This window comes from Saimiri boliviensis, chromosome 6 (assembly GCF_048565385.1).
Source record: "Saimiri boliviensis isolate mSaiBol1 chromosome 6, mSaiBol1.pri, whole genome shotgun sequence".
In the NCBI taxonomy this organism is placed as follows: domain Eukaryota; kingdom Metazoa; phylum Chordata; class Mammalia; order Primates; family Cebidae; genus Saimiri; species Saimiri boliviensis.
The window spans coordinates 8,496,563-8,508,660 of record NC_133454.1 but is presented as its reverse complement, the minus strand read 5'-3'; the positions used below and the strand labels follow the sequence as shown (position 1 = coordinate 8,508,660).

Here is a 12,098-nt window from a genome sequence, read left to right as displayed (position 1 = left end):
AATTAAGGGAAGGGCATTTTTATCTCACTACTTATCAGTGCATACTTAGCTTGATGCTCTCAGGAATCATCCTTTTCATCTAGAAGCTCACATTATAAGCCAGCAGCACAGCAGGCATGCTAGGAAGATGCAGGCAATGCTTGGAGGCACACAACAATAATTCCATACTAAGAAGCAGCAAAGATTCCCACCTACTTTGCCCATGCAAAATATTATGATTTTATACTGCAAAGTCCTGAGTTGGGAGTTACATGAACAAATGGAGTTGTTTCAAGTACTTCACAATCCTTGCACTAGCTTCAAGAAGAAATGTTAGGAGTTAACCGTGTTCCCCAGGAAACCATATGTTGAAATCTCAGACCCCAACACTTCTGCATGTGACTTTGTATGGAAATAGGATCGTTACAGATGTAATTAGTTGATAAGACTATACTAGAGAAGAGTGGGCCCCTAACCCAATATGACTGGTGTCCTTAGAAAAAGGGGAAATTTGGACACACACACACACGAGAGAGAGAGAGAGAGAGAGAGAGAGAGAGAGAGAGAGAGAGAAACGCCATCTGAAGCTGAAGGCAGAGATTGGGATGATGAATCTACAAGTCAAGGAACTACCAGAAGCTAGGAGGCTTAGAACAGACCCTTCCCTAACATCTTCAGAGGGAATATGGTCCTGCCAAGAGACACTTTAATCTCATACTTCCAGCCTCCAGAATTGTAAGATAATAAATATCTGTTGCTTAAGTCACTCAGTTTGTGGGACTTTGTTATGGCAGCCATAGCAAACTATTAAAGGAAGTCTTTACGGTTTTTAAGAAAGGAGAGAGAGAATATTTCGGGTAAAAATAAGATACCCTGTCCAAGGAGGGAAAAGCAAAAACTTTTACAAGGAGCCAGCTGAAGAGAACTATTCCCAGAGATGAGTGTCTGATACCGGAGCAGATCTGTAGGTAATACTGAGTGGAAGGAAGTTGAACAGACAATATTTCCTTTGAACAATACATCGTAGTGACCCTAAGAGATAAGATCTGTGCATAGGAGACTGATATTGAGGGGTCCCCTATAATACAATCAGAAAACTAAGCTTGTGGTTAGGAAATATCACCAATTCACCTGTTGATTCCAAAGTGTCTGGTATAGCATAGAATTTATTTACCTCACATAGGGCTTTGCGTAGAACAGTGTTTCTCAAACTTTAATGTGTGTACAAACTTCCTACAGATCTAGTTAAAACACAGATTCCGACTCAGCAGAGTCTGCATTCCTAACAAGCTCCCAGGTGATGCCAGTGCTGCTGGTCCTTGGGCCACCCTTTGGGTAGCAAGGGTGTAGATTACAGTTATGTTCACAGGCAAACGAAAATAATTTTGGACAAAGAGAATGCTAAGTAAACAGAACTGATTGATGTTCCTGTTCTCTATAAGCTGGATCAGTTCAAGTGAGTCAAATGGTAGTAAGAAAGAAATAGTGGTGTGGCAGTGACCCACCCTGAGTCTGGACTAGTGGCCAAATCGTAGGAGAAACTTTTATAGCTATTTATATGTTTCTATATAGGATATTTACGAATTTTCTATTTGATCTTTACAACGCAAAATTTTAAAATGTAATCTTTACGACTTCTCCATGAGATAGGACAGACAATATTTCTGGTATAGACTTAGCCTAATAAGTGTTTGGTATTTTTAACTCTATTTTATACATAGAGATTGAGCTTCAGAGGTTAGCTGTTGGTCAAACAGATGTTCAAACAGACATCTTCAAAATTATCACCCTACCCAAGCCCCCCTCAATGCTATGTACCTTTTTGTGTCCGATATGATTTCCTGTTTTTTCTTTTTTATTTAGACTTCTCTGTCTCTTTAAGCATGAAACTCAAACCCTACACACTTACGTCTTAACAGGTATTAGTATTTTTGTACACATCCTATTAGCAATGTGCCAAGAAAGATTCAAATTTCCCTATTCTCTCTTCTTATTTCTTACTGTCTTTAAGCAAGTGGCTCAAATCCTTGGCTTAACCCCTACCCCATACCTCTAAAAATTATTTATAGCTTTTAAACGTTTTTTTCTCAGCTCGTCTTTCCTCCCCTGCCTGGCACTCTTAATCTCACTTCTGATAGCAGCTCTAACTTATTCTATGGAGACATTGCCACTTGTTAAGCTCCCGTGATATGTATGTTAGGGAGGAAGAGGGCATTTAGCAGATGGTCAGACGCAAGTTCTTTGATTATTTTTGTTCTTGCAGAGATCTTCCTTTCTTCTGGCTTTTATACATAAGAATTATTGAGGGTTCCTCCCCACTTCAATGTCATTTTCTTATACTGGATGTAGATAAAGAGGAAACAGTGAAATCCCTGTCATCAAAGAAACATCTTAAACTGTTCCAATCCTAAATGGCTTCAGTTGCATTTTGAAGAGTGGCAGCATCACACAGAAACCAGTGACACTAATGTCATTACTGCTGAGGACAGTTCTTCCTCTTGATCAGTAGTTACTGATGTTTGTTCCCAATGGGTTAACAATACTAGAAACTAAATAAACATACCTCTTCTTAGGCCTAAACTCTACGAAAAGACTGAATTAAAAATCAGACCAGGCTGGTCGTAGTGGCTCATGCCTGCAATCACAGCACTTTGGGAGGCCAAGGTGGAAGGATCACTTGAGTCCACAAGTTTGAAACTAGCGTGGGTAACAAAGCAACAGCCCATCTCTACCAAAAAAATTTAAAAAATAAAACCCAAAACATCGATAAACACATTTAAGAGAGTTTGGGGATTTCCTCCCCCCCCCTCTGGTAGTCTAAAATGAATGTATTAAAATAAAAGCCTAAAAAGATAACATTTATTGCACATGTTGTGCCAGGCCTTGTTTCAAGAGCATTAAACTTCACAAGAACCTTTTGAGTACTTTTACTACATCTCTTTAAGAGGTGAGAAAACTGACTTTTAAAGAAGTCCAATAACTAGCTCAAAGTCACAGAGTTAGCCAGAAATTTAAATCCAAGTAGAAGAAGTCCATGTAAGATTTTTATTTTTCAGACAGAGTCCCACTCTGTTGCCCAAACTATACTACAGTGGCACAATCACAGCTCACTGCAGCCTTGACCTCCTGGGCTCAAACTATCCTCCCTCCTTAGTCTCCCAAGTAGCTGGGACTACAGGTGCACATCACCATACCTGGTTAATTTTTAAATATTTTTGTAGTGATTGAGTCTCCCTGTGTTGCCCAGGTTGGTCTCAAACTCCTGGGCTCAAGGAATCCTCCTGCCTCACCCTTACAAAGTGCTGGGATTATAGGTGTGAGCCACTGCGCTCAGCCAAATCTTAAACATTATTCTATACTATCTCCCAAGACATGAGATTTGTTTGTCTATGAGAATTTAAATAAAAATCTACATCCCTTTCTAATTTGCAAAAAATAGAAATTCCCATTCAAAACTGCTTCAGTAAAAGATTGAGTGGCTCCTACCAGTTGGCTGCAGAATGGGCAGGCATATTAACCTCAGGGCTGGTTAGATCCAGGGACTTGACCACTGTCTGAATTCTCTCTGTGCTCCTTGCTGTCACTCATTCTTTCAGACCAGCTTGTGGGGGACTACCTGGGAAAGCTCCAGGTTTACATGCTAACATAAGCCTAGAGAGGAAAATATTTGTCTCTGCCGGCTTTAGTATAAATTCCTGTGAAAGACTCCGATTGCCCCAATTAGGTCATGTACTCCTACCTCAGTCAGTCACAATGGCAATGGAGATAAGAACTGCAATTTGTCCAGTCTAGGTCACATGCTAACCCCTGCAGCTTAGAGGTCTGGGTCTGTACCAGAGGAGAAAAAGGTGCTGGACAGAAAAAAATAAAATAACTGCTAAACTACCTAGTATGTGTATACCCCTCTAGAGTTTACACAGTGCTCTCACGATTCATGCTTTTGAGTCTCAACAACCACCCTGTAAAGAAGGGAGATGAAGTATTACTATGAAATAATGGTGGGTTAAGATGGCTGCAAATTCTGTCACTGACTCAATTGATAGACGGAGTTCATTTCCCTTTCACTTGAATCTGGGCTGGCTCCATGTTACTCAACCAATAAAATGTGGTAAAACCTAAGACAACTCGTTCTTTGCCTCACCGTTAAAAGCATTTGCAGCTTCTACCTTCTTTCACTGCGAATGCCCACTCTTAAGATGCTTCCCTTCCAAATCAGCCACCACGGAGTGAGATATCCAGTCCACATGGACTGCTCATGGTGGACACTCCAGTCAACAGTTCCAGCTGAGCTCTCAGCTGCCAGCCAGCATCAGCTGCCAGCCATAATAACTCACCCATGTTGGACATTCCAGGGCGGTTTGGTTGGTAGCAATTGAGAGCCAAAACAGAAATGAAGACTCATTGGTTTAAGGTCCCACGGCTAGAAAGTATCCATGAGAATGCTAAGCCAGATGCTCTGACTCTAAGCCCACTGGGTTTTGATTTCTCACTGCCATCTACTAAAAACAGAACCAGCCTCAGTTCAAAATCTCCAAATGTAGAATTTCTGCCCAGGATGAAGGTTGAGGAAGTGCGGCATATAATTTGTTCATTTATTCAGCTTTGTTCATTTATGCTAGGCAACTAAACAAAGTAAACTCCTGATTCTCAAGGAACTTAGAGTTTAATCAATAGAGAGCCCCATAAACAGCTCATCTCAATAAGAACTCATAAGTGCCATGGGGCAGCATGTCCAGGGGGATTTTGGAACCCATGTCCAGGCACTAAGCCTAGCCCAAGGCATGAAATAATATGCATATATTTTATTGGGTGTGGAAGAGTATCTCCGCATCTGTATGGAGGACGCTGAAAAATGTTTAAAATGAATACAATTATTCTTAAAGAACTCTAATATTTGAGGGGGAAAACATGAATTCTAGTTCTGGTTCAGCCTTGACTTAAATGTGCCCTTGGCCAAGTTGCTGAACTTCTCGGTAACTCAGTTTCCTGATCTGTAAATCTGAGGTGGAATTACACTACTACACTGACACTGTTTCTTCATGTACTTGGCAGTTCCTTTCTCCAACTCCATCCCTTTAAGTTCTGGTGTTTGTTGGAGAGTGGTTCTTTGTTTATTGCTCTTCTCACTCTGCAAAGTCTCCCTAAGTGATCTCATCCATTCCTCTGGCTTTTGTTATTACTCATGTAACAAGGAAATCCCTTTATGCTTAGGCTATTTCTTTCTGTGGGCTATCTAACGATGTATTCATCTGCTTATAGTACATCACTGAATGTTTTACAGGCACATTAAGTTCAGTATACACAGTACTTGGCTCATCTCCCTGCCCACTTAACTCCCATTTTTGATTTCTCCCTTTACAATCAAGAATCAACACTGCTACCCAAGCTAGTGCCCTATGAAATTAACTTCACTTTCTCTTTTCCCTCAATCTCACATGCAATTGTTTGTCAAGGACTGCTAATTTTGTGTCCTAAGTTTCTGAAATTCATCCTTTTGTCTGGGTATCTCATAAACGGCTCAAATTCGAAATATTCAAAGCTTACCTCATTACTTCTCCCTCCTGGTTCTCTTCCTGTGTGTTCCAGGAGGATGCTATCACTATCTACCCACTTGCTAAATCTGGAACTTGCGCATCACCCTTGTTTTCTCCTCTTTTGCCTCCCATCACCAGGTAACCACCAATTCCTGATGTTTGGCTTCCTAGTCAATCTACCCACTTCTCTCCATTCTCGTTGCCATTGTCTTTCACTTCCTGCAGTAGTATCCGGCCTTCTGTCTTCACTCTCTCTGACCTTTCTCCACAGTGCAGCCAAATTTGATCCTGTCAATCCTTTAATTCCTGATATGTTTAACCCGCACACTCCCAGACTGCAAAATCTAGTACAGGCATCATAATCCATTCACCCTTGTCTCCCCTGCACCAATATAATGTACTTGGCATATAACAGATACTCAATAAATATTAACCTGCGCTCACCACCTGATTATTGGCTATTTACAGTAGATAAATCCGTGAGGTGCTCTCCATGCTTTGGACCTCCGGAGGCACAAGGTAACATACGGGTCACTGTTGTTATGAGCTGGAGGCCTTAAATGAAAGCTATATACATTAACTACACCTAATAGTACCAATGAATTCCGTAGTCAGTACAGGAAGGATGCATATCCCAAGATATGTATCTCCATGATGGGGCCTTAAAATGAAAGTCACCCTCGTGGCTCTGTGCAAATTTTTTTTTTTTTTTTTTTTTTTTTTTTTTTTTTTTTTTTGAGACAGGTTCCGGCTCTGTCACTCAGGCTGGAGTGCAGTGGCATGATCTTGGCTCACCACAACCTCCGCCTCCCAGGTTCAAGCTATTCTCCTGCCCCAGCCTCCCGAGTAGCTGGGATTATAGGCGCCCACCACCACACCCAGCTTATTTTTGTTGTTGTTTTATTTTTTGTAACTATGAGGTTTCACCATGTTGTCCAGGCTGGTCTCGAACTGTTGGCTCAACTGATCCGCCCGCCTCGGCCTCCCAAAGTGCTGGGATTAAAGGCACAAGCCAGGCCCGGCGCGGTGGCTCACGCCTGTAATCCCAGCACTTTGGGAGGCCGAGGCTGCTGGATCACGAGGTCAGGAGATCGAGACCATCCTGGTCAACAAGGTGAAACGCCGCCTCTACTAAAAATACAGAAATTAGCTGGGCATGGTGGCGCGTGCCTGTAATCCCAGCTACTCGGGAGGCTGGGGCAGGAGAATTGCCTGAAGCTAGGAGGCAAAGGTTGCAGTGAGCCCAGATCGCGCCATTGCACTCCAGCCTGGGTAACAAGAGCGAAACTCTGCCTCAAAAAAAAAAAACAACAAACAAACCAACCAACCAAGGCACGAGGCACAGAGCGCGGCCCAACGCCGACAGCTTCCAAGCCCGACAGGTGTGACAAACAATGGGCCCCGACGCAGGTCAGCGCCGGCCGGTGCGCGTGCGCGTGCGCGTGCGCGGGGCGCGGGGCTCTAACGCGGCGCGGCCTTCCCGGCGGCCCCCGGGGTAGGCGGGATCGCGCCAGTTCCCGCGGTTTCGTCCCGCCATTGGCAGGCGGTTTGCAGGACGGAAGTGACGGCGGCTCAGCGATGGCTCTCCCGCCGGCGCAGAAACGGCTGCCGCGCAGCTGAGGAGCGGGGGCTTCCCGGGCCAGCGCGCTCTGCGTTGCGGCCGCCGTGTCCGGGCTCCGGGTTCTCAGGTGAGTGGCCGACGCACCGGCTTCCTGGTCGCCCTGCAGGAGCGCGGCTCCCTGAGGCCCGGGAGCCGGGATGGTGCTCCGGGGGAAGGGGGTCCTGGGAGGGCGCCGTGCTGCGAGCGCAACACGCCGGTGTGTCTCCGGCTCCGCAGCCCGTGGGCCCTGCCCGCGGTCGGGCTGGCGGCTGCAGGGAGCGTTCGACCCAGACCCGGCCGCTCCGCACGAGAGGCTCGTTCTGCGCACTCCCCCGGGGTGGGTTCGCGCGAGCTTCCCCCGCGGCCTCCCGGGGCCCGGAGCTTCCGTGCCGGGGGAAGGGGCGCTTCGCCCAGGTCACTCGTGCGGACGCGGCCTGCCACCTGCGGGCTGTGAAACGAGCATGTCCTGGAACCGTCTCATGCCAGGAGCGGGCTCTCTCTTGGTGTCTGCCACCTTCATCCCACAGTTGTTCGACCGCGCCACAAACTCGGCTTTGAAAACACTGCTGAGCTTTTGAGTCCTTAATACGTAGCGCGCATTTGGCGACTTCACGCCGAGTCACGCAGCCGTCAGAGCAAACTTGTGACCTCCTAACTCGCCCGCCTCGGCCTCCCGAAGTGCGGGGATGACAGGCGTGAGCCTCCGCGCCCGGCCTCTTGTAGCTTTTATCGGCTCCTTCCCCATGTTCCCTCCCACACGCATTTCTCCTAATAAAATATTTGCAGGTTTAATCCCCATCGTAGCATCTGCTTTTTAGATGACCCATAGTTGCACAACAACAAATGTAATATGTTATCCTTGGATTGGATCCTGGTCCAGAAAATACACATAAGTGTGATAATTGACAAAAATTGAATACAGTCTGTAGATTAGTAAAAAATACTGTACCAGTGTTAATAGTCACATTTTGATCATTGTACCGTGGTTACATACAAGACGTTGACATTTGGAGAAGCTGGGGAAAAGACAAATGGGAATTCTCAGCCTGAAATTTCCAAGTAAGTTTAAAAAATTAAAAATTATACACAAGAGGAAACAGTTATTTTATCACATTTTAGGAGCTTCAAAACAATGATATGTGTATATGTTTTTCTGTAATCCTCTGAGATGAAGTGATGGATACTTAAATCTGAAGTATTCGGGTTTTCTCCTCTTATATTGAAATAAGAGTTAGAATGAAACACAAATAGAGATGTACCATTTGAGGAATTTTTACCCATGTGTACACCTGTTAAACCATTATACAGGTCAAAATATAGACTATTTTTAGTATCCCAGTAAGCTTCTTTGTGCCATCTCCGTGTCAGTAACCTTCAGTAAGGTAACTTTATTTTTACCTCTCATAGATTAGTTCTGCTTGTTTTTAAACTTCATATCAATGAATTTTATTGTACTCTTTTGTGTCTGGCTTTTTAAAAATTCAGTGATATGTCTATGAGATTTATCAGGAATTAGTCTTATTTAAATATGAGTGATTTCTTAGACCATCCGACAAAATAATAAAGATATATTGTAAAGATTAACCTTGTTTTTTTCTTTGTTAAATTCTTCCTTGTTTTTTTTTTAAATTCTCGCAAAAAACAACAGCTTTAAATAAAATTTTCACCACTCCACATGTCTTTGTGTGTTGGAAAGTTAGTAGCCATTTGGAATAAGGAAACCAGATCCTTTGGCTTCTCCACTAGATGTTACCACTCAGGAAAAGTCCTTTAACACAAGAGGCCTTGTTTCTTCATGTATAACATGAAAAATATAATCAGTACTTTAGTTACCATTACCAAAACCTTGTGAGTATCAGATGAATAGGATGCATTAAAAGATTTTTTAATGTAAGCCATTACTCCTTTTTGTCATTAGAGTCTTACTGAAGATAGTAGTGATGATTGTTTATATCTCTGTAGCACTTTGCATGAATTAACTCATTGAATCATTCATAGTCACCACACTTACTGAAGTAGCTACCTGTGGGCGAGATGCTGTTTTTAGGCTATGGACATAAAATGGTGAATAAGTCCATTCCGCCCTATGAGCTTACATTCTGATGGAGAAGTCAGTGGAAAGGTATTAATTAGTCCCTGTTAGGTAACCCCACAGTCTCCTAGCCCCTATTCTCTTTACATCTAATTGAAAACATTGTCAATCCATAGTATTTGAAATACTACCTGGTAGTTGTTTATTAAATTTCATTGAATATTAAATTGTAATGTAAAAACCCATAGCCACTGTCCTTCAATTGTTAGTAATCTAACTAGAAAGAGCAGACTATGGTTGATGAAAAACTACAGGAGGTAATACCAAGACAACATAAAATTAGCCCCTATCTGAATGTATTGGTAATAATGCATTAAGAGGTGGACAAGTCAGGAGTGGGAGAGTAAGTGGAACAGGAATTATCAGAGGACAGCTTTGTAAGGGAAGGAGGGCTTAAGCTAGCTTCATAGAGATGTAAATAGTCAGCAACTGAGAATGCCTGCCTGGTCATTGTGAGACAGACCTGGGAAATGTTGACTTGTCTCAGTTAAAATGGTTGCATACTGATATTAAGTGTCCAATTTTTTGGAAATGACAGTAATAGGAACCAGTTAATTTCAGAATTACCTGAGGAGGGTATTCAAATTATAGAACTGTAGATTTTTTTTTTTTTTTTGCGTCTTAGGTTTTGGGGTACATGTGAAGAACGTGCAAGACTGTTGCATAGGTACACATATGGCAGTGTGATTTGCTGCCTTCCTCCCCATCACTTATATCTGGCATTTCTCCCCATGCTATCTCTCCCCAACTCCTCACCCCCTGCTGTCCCGCCCCTATTTCCCCCAACAGACCCCAGTGTGTGTTGCTCCCCTCCCTGTGTCCATATGTTCTCATTGTTCAACACCCGCCTATGAGTGATAACATGTGGTGTTCAATTTTCTGTTCTTGTGTGAGTTTGCTGAGAACGATGGTTTCCAAGTTCATCCATGTCCCAGAACTATAGATTCTTATATTTATCCCATTTCTTTCCGCCTCGTTCCCCCAAATAGTAGCATGTTATCATCTAGGGAGTAGAGAGAGAATACCAAGTATAAACAGTAGCAACAGAAGAATAGATCTGGGCTGCGCACGGTGGCTCAGGCCTGAAATCCTAGCACTTTGGAAGGCTGAGGCGGCTGGATCACTTGAGGTCAGGAGTTTGAGGCCAGCCTGGCCAACATGGTGAAATCCTGTCTCTACTAAAAATACAAAAATTAGCCAGGCATGCTGGCAGGTGCCTGTAATCCCAGCTACTCTGGAGGCTGAGGCAGGAGAATCACTTGAACGCAGGAGAATCGGTTGAACACAGGAGATCTCGGAGGTTATGGTAAGCTGAGATCGTGCCATTGCACTCCAGCCTGGGCGACAGAGCAAGACTCAATCTGAAAAAAGAAAAAAGAAAAAAAAAAATAGATCTGGAAGCCTAAACGCTTGACACAGCTGAACAGAATTATTCTAAAGGGATTTTTAATGATCATTCATATAAAAATAGCATCACTGTAATTATTGAAGAGCTGTTTAGAGTATAGAACATGGAATTGTTGTGATTTCATGGGGTAACAATGACACTTGGTGATAAAGTTATATAGAGTAGACTGGGAGCTGAATCTAGGACCGAAGAGCCCTTGAAATTACAGCAATCTTGCTGGTTATGAACATGTTATTAAAGTTCTAGAGTGTCAAATTGTAGTTGTGAAAAGATTTATTTCATGCTAACATCTTTTTAGGTCTTTGTGCTTTTTTACATTTAAGCTCAGTAAACTCTGGAAATGTTAACTAGGAATAAGTCAGGTCCAGATACTCAAGGTAGACAATCTGCTACAGATGGGAGAAAACTTTTCTGAGTAATTCTGATTCAGTCTTCACTTCTCCATTCCCATCCTTCTCAGTGTCACTGATCTATATGTGATTTTATAATTGTTATTTGTCAGTAAGTTGGACTTTGTTTACTCATTTTCCTTGCATGTATATAGCCTTCTAAATATCAAAAGTATTAATACGAATTTTAAAAATTATTCTAGCCAGGCATGGTGGCTCATGCCTGTGTTCTCAGCACTTTGGAAAGTCAAGGCAGGTGGATCACTTGAGGCTAGGAGTTCGAGACAAGTCTGGCCAACATAGTGAAACCCCGTCTTTACTAAAAATACAAAAATTAGCCGGGCATGGTGGCTTATTCTTGTAATCCTAGCTACTCTGAAAGCTGAGGCTTGAGAATTGCTTGTATGTGGGAGGCGGAGGTTGCAGTGAGCTGAGGTCCTGCCAGTGTACTCCTTCCTGGGTGACAGAGGGAGACTCTGTCTCAAAAAAAAAAAAAATTCTAATCTTTGCTGCCCTATTTTAATGTTACATTATTTTTATAGACATTTTCCTTTTTTTAAAATTCAGAACTGTCATACATAAAGTACACAGAAATGAAAAGAAAAGTAGTGAATGCTCGGAAGCTGAGATTGAGTCCTAATGAGGAAGCCTTCGTTTTGAAAGAAGATTATGAAAGAAGACGAAAACTAAGATTGCTACAGGTATGACTTATTTGGAATAAGGTTTTAAATACCTTTGGTCCTCAAAGTACTTGTATTCTTCTACATTAGAATGTTCTAAATGTTGTATTTTAAAACTATTTGTGGGTATACAAGAACCCTGGTTCTTCAGTATTAACTAGTTTTGGAACATTTGAAAAATAGGCAGAGATGGTAAGTAGGTTGGAGAAGAGTTGGAAGATAGATACTATTTGACTCTAATATTGAAAATAGTTCTTTATCTTTTTTAAAAAAATGGTCTGTAATTGATGATAACAGGAGGCTTAGATGACTTTGAAGAACACTAATTGGAAAGATTATTAGCTGCGGAAACAGGAAATTGTAGATTACCCTTTTCTAGAAGTGTTTTTAGAGTAAGTTTTTGTGAAGTATGTTTC

General features: G+C 42.5%; 1 protein-coding gene across 2 annotated transcripts in view; it reads left to right on the top strand.

Annotated features, from left to right (window-relative positions):
- The first annotated feature begins 7,070 nt into the window (after nucleotides 1-7,070).
- CEP295 (centrosomal protein 295) overlaps nucleotides 7,071-12,098 on the top strand; it is a 61,827-nt gene continuing 56,799 nt past the window's right edge. The window contains exons 1-2 of one of the 2 annotated variants that reach the window (XM_039462195.2): nucleotides 7,071-7,201; nucleotides 11,570-11,703. In XM_039462195.2, coding sequence (XP_039318129.2) covers nucleotides 11,596-11,703 — 108 coding nt within the window. In that variant the 5' untranslated portion in view covers nucleotides 7,071-7,201; nucleotides 11,570-11,595. The remainder of the gene's footprint in view (nucleotides 7,202-11,569; nucleotides 11,704-12,098) is intronic. The other variant, XM_074400327.1, reaches the window with a different exon arrangement.